We start from the raw sequence: 16723 nt of genomic DNA, 5'->3' as shown, positions 1-16723 counted from the left end.
ATCCATGTGGAGATGATGTGACTGCACAGATGCAGCAGACATGAACAACATGTAGCAGCTCTCAGTACCTGAGCACAGCCATCTCAAGACAATCAAATGGCTTCAGTCATTAGACCAAGCCCCCCCGGCATGACCACACAGTCCACGTTTTTGTTGGAAGGTGACATGCAGACCAGATCCCAAGACCCTGTACTGGTCCATGTCTTGTCCAACCTGCACCTGTCTCACAGCCTTCACATGCAGATGTCAACAGCTGTGAATCCAGGACAGAATAAGCTAATGACCATGGTTCCCTTCACCAGGGACCTCCCACTGTGAATAAAATCTATTATGGCCTAGAACTAGCATGACATTTCCTATTCAGACCGGTGGACACACATAGCTCTAACTGTCCACTTCAATGCAAATCAGTCCCATTCTTCTTCTTCTTCTTCTTCTTGTCTTATTTTATGCTAAAAGAAGTGCAGGCGGGTCCAGAGCAACCGCTCCGATTGTGAAGGCTGCTGGACTCACCTGCACGTTTGTCTTCATGTTTAACAGAAGCTGCACCCCAGCAGCAGGTGCACCAGAGGGGAGGAAGCCACTGGGTTTATGCTGACCCAGTACAACTCTCACCAGTTAAACAAGTGTCAGCAGCCTGCTTCGCCTTCTGCTCCCCCCCCATTCTCTCTCTCCATGTAAGGCTGGGACTCTCAACCAGCAACACACACTCCAGGACAGGCCCCAGCAGACAGACAGCAGGACAAAGACGAGAGAAACACAAGCTCAAATGCTTGTTAACGCCTTTTGACTTTGACTTTAAATTCCATATGGAAATAAAAGGTGGAGCCATCCTCAAAGGCCAACCAAAGCAGTTGCTGGGGAGTGAGGGTCAACTACGTACAGGTCCTCTTTAGGACTGATCTGATATCAGGATGGAAGTGGATCATAAAGGACACAGGTCAGTCCTGATCCAGGTCCTACACAGGCGAAGAACCCAGCCAAGAAGGGTTAGAGGAACCTTGATCTTGGAATAAACATATGCAAATCTTCAAATGGAAACGTGACCATGACAAATTCTTCGAGAGGACATAAAGTCGTCCCTCTGAAGGTCACATGACTTTTCAAGGACTTAAGAAACCAAAGAGCTGCAGTGATTTAAAGATGACATCACTCAGTGACAGACAGATGTGATCCATGTTATCACAGCTGGATCCTGCCATCTTGTTCATCATTAAAGGGCCTGGAAGGACAGCCAATCACACGTGACAGGAGACAATAGTGTGCGTGTGCGCGTGTGTGTGTGAGAGAGAAAGAGAGAGAGAGAGTGAGTGTCAGGATGAAAGAGCAAACTATGCCCCAGCAGAACTCCACTCATCAATCACTCCGTGGATTTACCGAGTCCCTGATCTCAGAGGGCTTCTTCCAACCCCAACCCTCAGGATGAGCACTGAGAACCTTCATCACAACAGGAAGCAGTCACGGGAACCCTGCAGCACAACCAGTTCCAGCAGTTCACGGCTTAGTTATCTTAAATAAACTGTGCATTTACCACTCCCACTGATGTTTGTTCTATAACTGACTGTGTGTGTGTGTGTGTGTGTGTGTGTGCGTGCATGCGTGCGTGCGTGCGTGTGTGTCCTCTGGCTAGTGTCCATCAGGTGTCTCCTCTACAACAGTCATAAATATAGAACTGCTCCAGTTCTCCTCGTGACCCAGGCAGGCAGAGAAGAGCAAACTGGAGCATTAATGAGCAGCTTGAACATTTTCTCTCTTCACATGATTAAAGCTGCACTTGTTTGTTGGTGTCTTCCTCCGTCTCTCCAGCTAAATAAGGACACTGACTAGTGGGACCACACCAAACGGGACATGAAGCGGCATCATTTAGCTGCCATCCCATCACTAATCATCACATCTATCCACACAGGAGCACACATGCGTGGAGTGTGTACACACGTGCACATTCTTAGGAAACAGAGAAGGTGTGTGATGAGACAATCTGTTGTCATCAGTGATTATCATGAGTGGACATAAGCTACAGGATGACCTCCTACTTCAGCTGTTCATCACCCACAAGGACACCAATAATCTATGTAAAAATAACAACGGGTATTCATCCATTCATCACATCAATAAGAGAGGGAAAAAGAGAGAGAGAGAGGGACAGAGAGAGGGGGACAGAGAGAGAGACTTGCTGACACACTTCCCAGACACACTGCATGACTGTGTCCTCAGAGAAGAACAACCAGGACTGTGTCCCTCCTGAGACCAAGAAAGCAGCTGATGTGAATTTGTCCAGGATCTCAACCTGTTTCCCTCAAAGACACAGAAGGGACAAGGGGGACGTTATCAGCTGAAGGAAGATCCATGAATGTTGGTGGGACCGACAACACATCAGCTGCAGTATTTCCATGAAAGGTAGGGCAGCATGAATACATGAATGATGGAGCAGGCTGAGAACAAAAAGTCACAGAATCAACGAGGACGTTAGCCTATATATGATGTCGATGAATGTCCCCAGTCATCCAGGTCAAAGAGAATATTTATGAAGTCATCAACGTTCATCCTGCACAAAGCCGTCTCCGACAAATATTCCTTTAGTCATCCATCCCATAACATGGGCAGTTTTCCACTGAACAATACAAGCAAGAGTAACACAAAGTCTTACCTGGAGAGGAGTCAAGCCGTGGGACAACAGGGGGACATTTGAAAAAGGACAGAGACAGGCTGTTAACATCTTTAGCAGTAAACCCTTCATACTTTAATCCTTTATTAAAGACACATTTAATCATGTCCTCTTGGTCCAAATTAGTGTTGTCCATTTCTGGAGCACATAAAAGTGACCTCTGAGACACTAGAACCTGTTAGAACCCCAGTCCCAGCTCCACACTGGTGTCCACCGCATCAAAGCACCTTTGAAAATCAGGAGTCAGGAAGGGTTCAAAATGAGACACTAAGTCCAGTCTCCTCTGGAAATGCTTTCATATTTGAGTTACTGGCGTCCAATTCCCATGTTCAGAGTTCTCCAGGTTGAGTTGGACAAATGTAGGAAGTGGGACAGAAATGTGGCATATTCCCAATCCTATGAGGCTAATGTTCAGCAAAGAGGCAACAGTGACACACAAACTTTAAAATTTAAAAATAAGACCATGAAAAACCACAGCAAAACTAGGACACTCCCATACACCGTCTGGCGTGTGTGTGTGTGTGTGTGTGTGTGTGTGTGTGTGTGTGTGTGTGTGTGAGGGGGTCTGGGACATGGGGTGATCGGGAAGAGTGGAGGGGTCTGAGAGGAGTGGAGGGGTCTGGGAGGTGTGGAGGGGTCTGGGACATGTAGTGTGTGTATGTGTGTGTGTGTTTGTATGTGTGTGTGTGGCGGGGGGTGGGAGGAGTGGAGGGGTCTGAGAAGTGTGGAGAGGTCTGAGAGGTGTGGAGGGGTCTGGGAGGTGTGGAGGGGTCTGGGAGGAGTGGAGGGGTCTGAGACATGTAGTGTGTGTGTGTGTGTTTGTATGTGTGTGTGTGGCGGGGGGTGGGAGGAGTGGAGGGGTCTGAGAAGTGTGGAGAGGTCTGAGAGGAGTGGAGGGGTCTGGGAGGTGTGGAGGGGTCTGGGAGGAGTGGAGGGGTCTGAGAGGTGTGGAGAGGTCTGAGAGGAGTGGAGGGGTCTGGGAGGTGTGGAGGGGTCTGGGACATGTAGTGTGTGTGTGTGTGTGTGGCGGGGGGGTGGGAGGAGTGGAGGGGTCTGAGAGGTGTGGAGAGGTCTGAGAGGTGTGGAGGGGTCTGGGAGGAGTGGAGGGGTCTGGGAGTTGTGAGAATGAAGCAGAATAAGGGGTTTATGACACCAGTGATGAGCTGAGGGGGATGCTCTCTCCAAAATTGCCACTGAAGCCACGCTGGTTCCACCAGGTCCAGGTTTTCTACGGCAGGAGAGAATCAGGACAATGGGCCAGATTCACCAATATGTTCTTAAGAATCTTCTTAGATTCTTTCTTAAGTTGTTTTTAAGAAGTTTCTTAAGAAAACCCTACGTCAGATTTATCAACGCGTTCTAAGCCTCAGAATTGTTCGCAGCTGTGTTCTTAGATTGATGAATGCCATCTGTTCGTAAGTTGAAAGCGCGTGCCAGGTGAGTCTAATTAACATACGATTAGCATAAGTCACCGCCCACTAATGCCCATAAAAGGAACTGCAGCAGGACCCTGTAGACAGAGCAAAAAGCAGCCAAATGCCCAAAGCTTGCCTCTCCACGCCTGATTTCTGACGCCGTGTTGAACAATCAAGAAAGGATGGCTAACACGCTTGATAAAATTGCCTCAACCCTGATGACTATAGCCAACACGCTTAAAGAAATCAACGAGAATGTAAAAAAAATAAGAATGTAAAAAAAAAAAAAAAAAACGTGTAAAAGCTGTGCTCGGATTGTGACAATAATGCATTTTATTCACAAACGGGCAATTAATCGCGCTCGAACGTGAACCACGTGCCTGCAGTCTGGCCCCATCATTGCGTCAGGACGCACATCCTCACGGGGTTGTGGCTCTGTGTCTAAACACATCCAGCGCCCCTTTAAAATGCCGATGGTGCGTTCAATGGTGGAGCGACTGCGCGCATGCATCTGATTGAATAAAACTCCTGTGGAGTCTGAGGGTTGGTCAGTGGTGTCAACAACCAGGGCATATCCTCGATCCCCTAATAAAATAAATCAAGATAAAATCAAATAAAAAGACAGTTTTGGCATGGTTTCCAATTTGGTTGATTAATGGTAAGTCATTGGCACATTTACGTAATTTTAAAATTCTCCGTAAATCACCAAAAATAGGAAATAAACAAATAAATAAATAAATATGACAGAATTATCATTGTAATATTGAATTTTATTGAACTGCACAAGAGAAGAAAACACAACCATGCCAACATGTCGGCACTGAAATGTGCGCAAGAGTACTCCTGAGTGTTCGTAGGATTTGTTCTTACCTACGAATAAATCCAGGATAAGAAGAAATTGGTGAATGCCACAATCTTCGTCAACTGTTCGTAAGTGGGACTTAAGAACAACTTTGTTCGTAAGAACGCTTCGTGAATCTGGCCCAATGTCTCTCAGGGTGAGTGGCTGGGCAGGAGCAACACCTTCAGACTGAACCAAGGCCTTGAGCTCCTGGCTCCGTTTGCACGTCAGGGAAGATTCCTGGCAGCCAAGAGGTCCGACTGCGCCAAAAGCATCTGGTGTTGTGTAAAGAACAGGTTCAGCACGGAACCATTCTGGGACTGGCGGGAGACCAGCGGTGACAGAGCGAGCACGAGGAGAACAAGGGCAGCTTCTTTAAAAGATCTCCACTCTGCTCCACAAAGTTGCGTGAAGGAGGAGCTAATGGTGAGACAGGACTGGTCCAGCACCGAGTTCAGCTAACCAGGAGACACTGACAAATTTATTTAAACAGCATCTGTTACGATCAGGAATGACCCTGAACACCAACACAATCGATCAACCCATCTCTAGAATCTCCAGACATGCACAACATGCATTTACCACTGCATGACCAGAGATCCAGAAGGTCAACCATGATGGTGTCTCTCCTGAGACCATGAAACCACCCTCCTATAAATATGACATATATCACTCTCCTATAGATATGACATGTATCACTCTTCTCTATAAATATGAGATATCACCCTACAATAAGTATATGTTTCACCCTCCTATAAATATGACATATATCACCATCCTATAAGTATGACATGTATCACTCTTCTATAAATACATGTATCACTCTCCTATATATATGACATGTATCACTCTTCTCTATAAATATGACATATCACCCTCCTATAAGTATGACATGTATCACTCTCCTATATATATGACATGTATCACCCTCCTATAAATATGACATATATCACCCTCCTATAAATATGACATGTATCACCCTCCAATAAATATGAAATATATCACTCTCCTATAAATATGACATATATCACCCTCCTATGAATATGACATATATCACCCTCCTATAAATATGACATGTATCACCCTCCAATAAATATGAAATATATCACCCTCCTATAAATATGACATGTATCACTCTCAAGGCCCCTGGTCTTGTGGGCACAGGCATCTGCCTTTTCATGCTGGTACTGTGTGACATCTGGAGGGTATGTTTGGAGAAGGTGTGTGTGATGCTTCCACTCTGAGATCTGACAGACGCTGTGAGACAGTGAAAGATCGATCCAGAACGTGGTTTCAGGAAGCAAAGATCACCCAGAGCATCAGAGCACCAGGTCTACCGACACCTCTTCGTGCTCATCTCAGATCTTCTGATTTGATTCTTATTTTCTCTTTCTGTGACTCAATGGTTCTGTGGTTCTTTTCCTGCGTAGTTTGATGGTTGCTATAAACTAGACGATTACCAGTCAAGACAGTTCTGAAAGCTTTGATGCTTTAACACACCTTTAGGAGCTCATGAGAATGCTCTCATTCTCGGGGCAGAGCCACAGGTCCTGCTCTGACTGGCTCATGTGTGTGTGTCAGGGCAGCGGTCGGCATCCAGGAGGACAAAGCTCCGTCCCAGCGGCTCCGTCCAGCCATTTAGTGGCTGTAAAGCTGCTTCAGTCACCAACAACAGCCACACGTCTGCTTGAGCTTTAACAGTCACAATCAGAAAGCAGCAGCAGGCTCAGTGGCCAAATCCCATTCAACACACACACACACACACACACACACACACACACACACACACACACACACACACACACACACACACACACACACACACACACACACACACACACACACACACACACACACATCCAGGCTGAGGCTTTGGGACTGAGAACACACTTGGCTGCCAGGTCAGGTTGGGGCACGTGCAGAGGTTTGGCACAGACCAGTTCAGATTATGGGCATCTGTAATCCTGAGCTGCCTCAGCACCAGATTACTGGTTCATTCTGTGTGAAGCATCATGGGATACAGCTCAGGGACATCTGAGCCCACAGCTTTTCTCCTTTATATTCTGGGATGTCAGAAGCCATAGAATCATTCAGAACCACCTTTAGGATTTGGCTCTTACATGGTGGCTGGGGGAGGGCAGAAGTCCTCCAGCTGATGTGAGGGAGGAGCAGATGGTACAGGAACTACTGCAGCGCTACGGTCCACATGTCCTCCAGCACAACTTCCTGTTGCCCCAGTTCACCTCCTCTCACACATGAACAGACACTAAACTACACCACCCCAGTAAACAAGGAGCCCGGAGGTACTCGAAGGCATCGCCATCAGAAATCCACCCCCTCCCTCCTTCCCTCCTTCCCTCCTTCATCATCTTTACTTAAACTTATGAGTTCACAAAGGAAATCCTCATTTACAGTTCAGACGAGCAAAGAGAAAAAGGAAAAACGTTAAAAATAAAACACAGAAATAAAAAGATCAGAAAGAACCAGAACAAACAGAGGCGGGAGCTTGAGAGGAACCTGGGGATTAATGCAGATGTCTTGGGCATCACCAGAGACGTGCCCAGAGCTCCCTCAGCTCGCTTGGAGCTTTTACAGTTGCAGCCAGCTACTTGTTGTCAGTGGACCGAACAGGAACATATGGACACACCTGTGGACATACACCCGTCTCTTCTCCTCCTGAGCATGGACCTGCTCAACCAGGGCTGCTGCGACTTCATCTCTGCATCATGAATCTTCCAACACTGATGCAACATTAATAAGCTGCGTGTCGTACACATGTCGTACACATGCCATGCTCATCAAACACACAACGTATGAAGCGTGTCCCAAACCCCCAGATGTGGACAGCGGCGCACAGAGACGATGACGCATGTGAAGGCCTAACATGATGTGGTCATCTTTTATTCATAGATCTAGCCCGATAAACTTGATGCTGACACAAAGAGACTCGGGCCCGCACAACTGAGCCTCCATGTTGTGGGACACATTAGTAATAACAGTGTTACGATACCTGTTAATAACAGCTTAGAGACACAAGTGAGGTCAGGGCTAGATCACTACAGGTTGGGTGGGGTTGTCTTTCCAAGAGGGCACCACTGGTCTGAAACAAACACTCCCTGTAACAGACTGGTGTTTTCAGTGTCTCAGGGAACAATGCAACTCTTATTGGAGACCAGTGGCGGAGTCTGGTTGACTGGTCAGGTGACGTTACATCAGCAGGTCTGATGACGCCCGGCTGACGCAAGCTGCTGATCCACCACACCTGTCTGTGGCTGACTCAGCTCATCTGTGGAACGGCTGCCTACAGGTGTGTTCACGTCTGTGCACGCCTGTGCCTATCAGACAACACAGCGTCTTTCATTATGAACACCGCTGAATCGACCGGCACTACTCGTGCACCTGCAGGGGCCGAGCCCTGACTTCACTGGTCCCAGTCAGCCCAGTTTATGGTGACACAAGCCCCCACCAATCTGGCGGATGGATGGGGGTGGGGGGGTTGTGTCACCTGCACGATCTCTCAGACTGTATCCTCACTGGCATCTAAATGTGTTCACTACCAGTTTAAAGTGAACTGGATCTAAACTGGAAGTGGAAAATGGACCAGGAACTAAGGTCTGTTCAGAACGGAATGACTGACGATGCCTTCAGGGACACAACTAATGTCTGGAAATAAACCACAGACCTGCCTCTAATTTTCACAGGCCATAAACACCACCAAGGACTGGTTGGTCTTCCTGCTAATGGTGGTCCCATTTAGATCCAGGACTGACTCCATCAACTTTACTGATTATGTGAAGCTGAGGAGGTTTAAAACTGTTGTGACCAGAAGCCTCGGGGGAGGGAGGGAGGTCGTTGCTGCAGCCTTGACTCACTATCTTCTGAAATGAACATCAGCACTCCATCTGTCTCATAGACCAGCTTTGTGTTTGGATGCGAGTCCTCCAACCAAAGATCCTCTTCAAACCCTGCTCTCCCTCATGTTCAAGTTCTTTGGCACCCACAGAACCACTTTTTCCAGAGTGTGGTGTCAAACGTTCCAAGAGGAATCATCAGAACCTACTGGAAACAGAGCAACATCACAACCACCCAAGAGACCAACAACCGGCCATCACAGGAGCCCACAGCCGTCTCCAGGAGCCTGAAAGCCAGATGCCTGTCCTCGATCTGATCCAGGAACCGTCTGAGTTAAACATCCGTGTGTTTGGACCAGAGGAGCTGCTAATACTACAAGTTCGCCAGTTGATGAATGCAACCAGTCAGGCTAAAAGGCTGGAGGTTAAACAAATGGAATGTAAACTTTACTGTCTGGAGCTAATACACCCCTGCAGCCACACTGAATACCGACTGTATGGTCTCAGTAGCACCTGAGACATGTGTAATAAAGAATCTATAGACACAGCGGAACACAGCAGCAGCAGCAGTGGTGGATGGACAGATGTCTCTCCAAACCAGTAAAACCATCACCGTAAAACCCTTGGAAACTCAGAGTGAGACCTCCTCTCAGGGGGGATCCTCCACACTAAGCTTCACTCAATCATCCAACCAGCCAGTATTCCCAGTCAAACCAAGCTGGACTGGGAATACTGGTGATCACAGCCAGGCTGGACTGGACTCAGCAGAAATCTGTACCAGTTTAGAACTGGGAGATGTGGGAGCCTCAAAGATCCGATCTCACACATCCAGGCAGGACCATCGCAGAGTTCTGCATCAGTGACATGTACACGTAGAGAGCAGACCTAGACACACACTTACTCATGCACGCACACACGCACGCACACACACACACACACACACACACACACATGCACACACACACCTGATAAGGAGCAGCAGAGAGATCTGCTGAGGGGAGGACAGACCGACTCCCACAGAAAGGGGGGGCTTTGCTGATGTTTACACTGTGAACAGACCCGGGTTCTTCTGGACTCGCCTGTGCAGGAAGCAGTGAAGTCATCTGCCTGTTCCTCAGCAGTTCCGGAGCGACTCGGTGACATGGGGCCTCTGGGGCTGGAGCCACAGCAGATATCAGGTGATCAGAGCCGGGGCTAACCTACGCTGCGGTTAGCCTTGTTAGCTTTGGGACAGCAGAATGGTGGGTTTGAATCCCTCCTCTGGGTCAACACTGTCTCCTGACTGTGATAGAGAACTTGGGAAGAGCAGGAATGCTCCCTCAGCTCCACCATCCTTCCAGCCAAGCAGGTCTGCCTCGCTTCCCCCTGACAAACCTCAGGAAACCACTTTGGAGGTTTTCATGTTGGTTGTCAGGATTAGTGGCCATAAAACTTTAGCAGCTTGCTGTCGGAACACTGGTTATCTCCTGGTGTCTTCTCCAGCCATCAGTCATGTCGCCCAAACCTTATCTGATCCGATCCTACTATCTGTTTAAAGAACGGCCTGAAGAAGAACCCTAGAGGAGGCACTTTCTCAACACAGCCTGCTGGATAATCTCTTCCGTTGATTCGAAGGCAGAGCTTCAGACGCATGTGGAGTAAAAATGCTCACAAACTATTAGATGGGAATATCACCAGAATATGAAGAGCGGTTGGATGCTTCCCACAATAGGCATTAGCTTATGCTAACAACCGAGCTGTGGGTCTTGTGAATCCCATCCAAAGCAGACAATCTGAATAAACAAACACCTGTCAGAGGTCTCATCTCACTTAACAGAAGGGCAACAGGATCTTCTCAACTTCTCCTGAGTACGCAGCAGCCATGCTCATGTCCTGTTGAGGGATCACTCAGGGAGCCAGAGTAGAACCTCTAATCCCACCCATCCATCCCGGAAAAAGTCTGTCCTGAACAACACAGCAACGGGACTGAAGAACTACTGACCAATAGACCCAAAACCCGTGTTAACACTGGACACCAGAGAACCGAGGACCCTCAACGGCTCCACAGCCAACTCAGTCTAGTGAGGACTCCTCACAGCTGTGAGGGGGGTTCAGAGGGTCAAACTAAAGCAAAAGGTTGGACGTGTGGCCCGGCTTGGGGACTGACTGCATAGCAACAGGCGTTCAGAGGGAAGTGGTGCCCTTTGCTGCCCTGGATGCAGAGCGGGCAGCCAGACCAGGACACCAATAATGAGCTGATAGAAAATGACCCAGCAGGAATCTCAGAGGAATTTGAAGGATTTGAGCAAGTGGTGACCACGCAACGCTATTAAGGCCAAGAACGAGTGGAACTGTCCCAGGTCCAATCAGCTCATTGTGCTCAAGACATTAAGTGTGAGAGAGCCAGAATCTGCCTCAGTCAGAGTCCATGACCTCACTCAGGAACCCGCCTGCATGAAGGTATGCAGCGACAGAACAAGTCCCTCATCAGGGTTCACGTCTCTATCAGGAGGTGAATGCAGGTCTGAAGTTTATCTTCCAGGCTTCCTGGGCTGACATGACAGGTTCAGCCTAAATCAAGCTTCATCTCAGAAGGAGAGGTGAGTGCTGTGATCCTGGAGACTGGTCCCCAGACTGAGGGGTGAGGATGACTCTCTGGTTCCCCTGCACTCATCAGGTCCACAACTGTCACTCCGCTCTGCATCTGGATCCACACATGCTTCTTTTATCCCCTCCCTAAGGGCCATGGCACTGCATTTGTGAGCTAGCTTCCTCACGCCAACGCTCGTGTCATGTTATGTCGTATCACACTGACAGTGAGAGAGTGGATGGGAGTAAAGTTAGCGGACCATCGGTGACTCGAGCACAGCACCAATCACACCGAGCTCACATCTGGATCCTCGCAGACGTTAGAGAACTACAGCCGGACTGAAAGGGATGCCGCAGCTGCCACTGATCTCGAGGGGTGAGAGCTAAGCTGAGTCCACCAGTCCACCGTTGTTAGCTCCCAGTTTACCTGCAACAGCAGCAAGTTTGTCCCGTTCTGGCTCCAGGTACAGATTCCTTATTCCCAATAACCCAGCCGGAGCACTCACGTGTCTGAATGGATACGTGCACACCACAGGGATCACACATCTATACATACCGATGAGCATTGGTTCCTGCTATTTATAGAGAAGCTATATTAGCTCAGTCAGTGTCAGCTGTAGCCCCCAACATGGCCTCAGCGGCAGCAGCCTTCAAACAGCCTGCAAATTATTCATGTCTGCAAATGTGCATAAGTAAAGCCAGAGTTGCTAATAACCCTGGAGAGTCTTTATACACACACACACACACACAGACACACACAGCAGGCCAACAAGTAGAGCCTGTTCAGCACAGCAGTGCAGACTGTGACTCACAGCAGCCTGACAAACTTGCTCTCAACACACAAACATGTTTGTGTGACTGTGTGTGCAAATGACAGAGGTGTAGCCCCCCCCACACGCAGGCACGAATTTTAACTCACTTGATGAAGCAGCGTGCACCCTCAAACGTGTATCCTTCCTCCCATCCTGTTGGTAAATCTGGAAAAGACAGAAACACAGATTTTTATCTCACAGCCTGCGCGCGCACGCGCACGCAGTATTGCAGTGAGGCCACAAACATCTTATTTTGTCATTTCTCTCTGCATCTTCCCAACAACCAGATCGCATGATGCGCATGCATGACACCCCCCCACCACCACCCCCGTAGAGGCAGATGTGCCGTTTTATTCATTTGCGTTTCGCGGTGTCGAGCCGCGGTGCGTTGGTGCGCGTGTAGCCGGTGCGTGCGTGAAAGCTGCGTGTCTCTGCAGTCAGATGTGACTGCGGGGATCGCCTTGGAAATCGGTTCACGCCTACGTGACGGAACTTTTAAAAACTGTGTCGCAAAGTGTCCAGGTGGGGGTGAGGGGGGGAGAGGAATGATCCGCCCAAGGGAGGCAGGGGGAGGCAGAGGGGGAGCTGTGGGGGGAGGCTGGTGCTCTGCTGCAGGGAAGAACTCCCCTTCCTCTCCGCGACTTATCGACCATTTTTCCTCCACCATGACGCGCGGATAACCTTCCCGTGCATTCGGCGCGTGCGCGCGTCCGTGCGTACCTGGAGTTTTCCTGTGCCCGGTGACCACAGCCTCTCCAGTCACAGGATGTAACCAGGTGCTGCTCTTCGCTTCTTCGCTGTTGGTGGAAGAAAACGGGGAAAGGGTGAAAAGAGGAGTCGGGAAACGAGGAAGAGATAAAATGCGTCGCGAGAACAAACAGCGCGGCTCCTTTGATCCGCTCCGAGCTTCATATTTACTTCAGGAAGAAAATGCGTCCGTCGCGAGTGACCCCGTAACTCCAGGAAGGAGGAAGGCAGGAGAGCCAGTCCGGCTGAGGATCCGCCGCCATGTCTGAGCTCTTGTGGCTCTGCGTTACTACACAGCGGCCACGGTGCGCGGAACCGTGCCAAGCGCGCGCCAAGTACACGGCGCGGGTGTGCGCCCGCCGGAGATGGGAGCGCGCCCAAAGGATGAACAGACACAAGCCAGGGTTTCGTGCCGGGGGGGGGGGGGTTATTTGGCACGTGTGCGATATAATGATTGTAATCTGTGGGATTGTAACACACACTTCCGGTGGGATTATACTAATGATGAGGAGGCTACCTGTGCTAATCCCAGTTTGGATGCTTTAACCAGCATCACCAGTCTGGGTACAACACAGGCAACGTAACACAGACAGCACAACACAGGCAGCTCAACACAACACAGGCAACACAACACAGCCAATGGAACACAGGCAACGCAACGCAGACAGCACAACACAGGCAGCTCAACACAAGCAGCACAATACAACACAGGCAACACAACACAGCCAATGGAACACAGCCAATGCAACACAGACAGCATGACACAGCACAGGCAACGCAACACAACACAGACAATGCAACACAGGCAATGTAACACAGACAACACAATACATTTGCACCTTTGCACATTTTACTGTCAAAAATAACCACAAATATCTTTGTCCTCTTCTTCCTCCTCCTCCTCCTCTACCTTCTCTTCCTGCTCCTCCCCTTCCTTCTCCTCCTCCCCCTCCTCCTCCCAAATCCGTCCCCTCCTCCTCCTCCCCCTCCTTAACCCCCGTCTCCTCCTCCTCCTTCTCTTCCTCCCCCTCCTCCTCCTCCACCTACCCTTATTCCTACTACTACTACTCCTCCCTTCCTCTTCCTCCTTCTCCTCCTCCCCCTTCTCCTCCTCCTCCTCCTCCTTCACCTTCTCCTCTGTAAATGAGGAGCATCTATAGCATCGGTGTCAAACTCTGGCCCGTGGGCCAAATTTGGCCCGCAATGTAATTATATTTGGCCCGCAAAGCCATACCAATTGACTATTAGAGCTGGCCCGCCGGTATTATCGCTTAAAGTGCATGTGCTAATACTACAAATACCAGAATGCTCTGCTGGTGTTTTGGTGTGAAAATTCACACTCCACATCAGTTGGTGGTGGTAATGCACCAATATGTGGCTTGCCAACCACCAAGAGAAAGGAAGTAGTTGTAGCGACCTTATATGCTAATGCTAATTCTGGCAGTACCCCTCTGAAAAATGATTAAAGGAAAGGCAGAAAATAGGACCTTTCTGAAGAGGTAGGAGGCAGAATATCTGTTTAGATATATAAAAGACGGACCTGTCTGTCTGGTATGTAGAGTCAATGTTCATTACAAGGAGGACAACAGCAGATGACACTATAAAATGCAACACCAAGACAAGCACACACACCTGGAAATGACTCAAAGGCGCCAGAAAGTAGAGGAAATGAAAAGGCATTACATTTACATTACATTAACTTACAATGGCAAAAGATTACTGTTGAAATTTAATTCAAAAGGCTGCGAATAAAAAAGAACAGAATGCCAGTGATGTGTTTTATTTGAATTTCAATTTTGCATATGTGCAATGATAAATTATATATTGTATTGTGTTAAGCTTTGCTTGTTCCATGATCAGTTGTTGAGCAAAACTAGTTTGGGTCCATATCAAAAGGTTCTGTGTTATAGCTGGAGGAAGATTTTTTCAATAAATATCAATGTTGGCCCATGACTTTGTCCCAGTTTTGAATTTTGGCCCACTGGGTATTTGAGTTGACACCTCTGATCTATAGGTTCAGGGGACTAAATGTGCTGGTGCAGCACCACAACAAAAGACCCTGACCCTGAATATCAGAACTATCTGAGCGTAGATGTTAGTGAGCCTAAGATGAGACAACTGTGCTCACAAACACATTCAGCTTCAGCACACCTGTAATGAAGATACACCTGTGTTGGTGCGCTGGCAGTCAGTGTTTGGTTGTCCACAGGTCCTGTACATGAGCTGTCCACGTGTCCTGTACGTGCGCTGTCCACGTGTCTGCTCTCAGTATTTGCTGCTCCGAGGGTATTTCTCTCCTCTGCTGAACGTCTCTGACTGTGTTCACTGGGTTAGTGTTCTCCATGAATACATGGTTCTTCTGACATTCTCCAGTATTCATCTGGGCTTTATTCTCAGTAAACCTATCTTTAGTCTTGGCCAACTAATCTAATTGGCAAGCCACTCCAACAGTAATATCCCTCAAAAGTATTTAATCCTTAGAGGCCACTTTTCTTCTGCAGAGCCTGTCTGAGAGCTCATGGCTGCACTAATGAAGCCCTTATTCTGAGACCTGTCTGTGTCTGGAAGCTCATCTTAGAGCTCAATCTTCACTTAAATATCCACCAGCCGGTCGAACACGGCCTCTGACAGTGGGCCCAACTGGCTGGAAATCCCCCCCAGCCGAACAGCAGCCCCCACGCCTGATCTCACAGCCTACACACACACACACACACACACACACACACCTCCTAATGAGGCTGGACAAAACACACACACAGACACACAAAGTCTGTGTGTGCATAGCTGACTGACTGACAACACACGTCATTAACCTCCTAAAACACACATGAGAGCTGCTCTTCCAGGGAGAGCAGGATCTCCTCCCACCATGACGTCTCCCGGACCTTCTTGGCAGGAAACAACAACACCTCTTTAGCAGGCGTGATCTTCAGGTGCTACCACAGCAGATCTAAACCTGACCCAGAGCCGACAGGGGTCTGCAGCATCACAGTCTGGGCTCAAACGCTTGACAGGGTCTTCTCCACGATGAAGACGTTGGGGCTGTTACTGCTGCAGGTGGCACGCTGTGGAACAATGAAGGGAGGTAAATTCATACTGGCCAGTCCACAGGTGTTTCCATATTTGAAGTGAGGAAGCAGGAGGTCTCTAAGTTGTGTCCATAGAAGGGAGACTATTATATTCCCTCAGCTCAGCCCGTCAGATAATAACACTACTATTAGACTCATTAGCTTAATAATAGTTTATGGTCAGAACAGCAGAAATCTGTCTGCCTTGGGATTATAAGGTTGGTAGTGTTATGTAAAGGACCCCCCCCCCCCCACACACACACACACACACACCCGCCGTCTGTCTGCACCCCTAGGAGATGTCCCTAAAACCATGTAATTACCAGCCCTGTGTTTGTGAGACATGGACAGAGGTCACGTGGTGGACTCACGACAGTCTTCCCCCTCGACTGGCTCTGGAAGTTCCAGCTGGGGGGGGGGGGGGGGGGACTGGAACTTGAGCTTCTTTTCCTCTCTTTTTACACAGGTTGGTTTACACTTGAAATATAGTTGCAAACAAGCAGATTATCTACGCTTTAAGATCATTAACTTATTTGGCTAAACTCCTCTGGGTCATTTGATGTACAGCACCTCAATAATGTGACGGACGCTCGTGGTTTTAGTACTAATCTGAGTAAAACTTGGTGACAGAATACTTTGAGACAGTCGAGATCAGGTTAGAATGTTTAAATTAATGTTTATGATGTCTGTGATGGGCTTTAGCATAAGAGGCTAAGAAAACGGGTGACAGCAGATTTTCACAGTTGGATGCCTCAT

General features: G+C 48.6%; 1 protein-coding gene across 10 annotated transcripts in view; it reads right to left on the bottom strand.

The window, feature by feature from the left end:
• Positions 1-13465, bottom strand: part of plekha5 (pleckstrin homology domain containing, family A member 5) — a 43243-nt gene extending 29778 nt beyond the window's left edge. For 6 of the 10 annotated variants that reach the window (XM_029825407.1, XM_029825411.1, XM_029825410.1 and 3 more), the window contains exons 1-3: positions 13071-13465; positions 12873-12949; positions 12260-12317 (exon numbers count right to left, since the gene is read on the bottom strand). In XM_029825407.1, coding sequence (XP_029681267.1) covers positions 12260-12317; positions 12873-12949; positions 13071-13162 — 227 coding nt within the window. In that variant the 5' untranslated portion in view covers positions 13163-13465. The remainder of the gene's footprint in view (positions 1-12259; positions 12318-12872; positions 12950-13070) is intronic. The other 4 variants (XM_029825413.1, XM_029825414.1, XM_029825416.1 and 1 more) reach the window with 3 other exon arrangements.
• Positions 13466-16723: the final 3258 nt, after the last annotated feature.

This window comes from Takifugu rubripes, chromosome 18 (genome assembly GCF_901000725.2).
Source record: "Takifugu rubripes chromosome 18, fTakRub1.2, whole genome shotgun sequence".
In the NCBI taxonomy this organism is placed as follows: Eukaryota; Metazoa; Chordata; class Actinopteri; order Tetraodontiformes; family Tetraodontidae; genus Takifugu; species Takifugu rubripes.
This window is presented reverse-complemented; position numbering and strand designations above follow the sequence as displayed.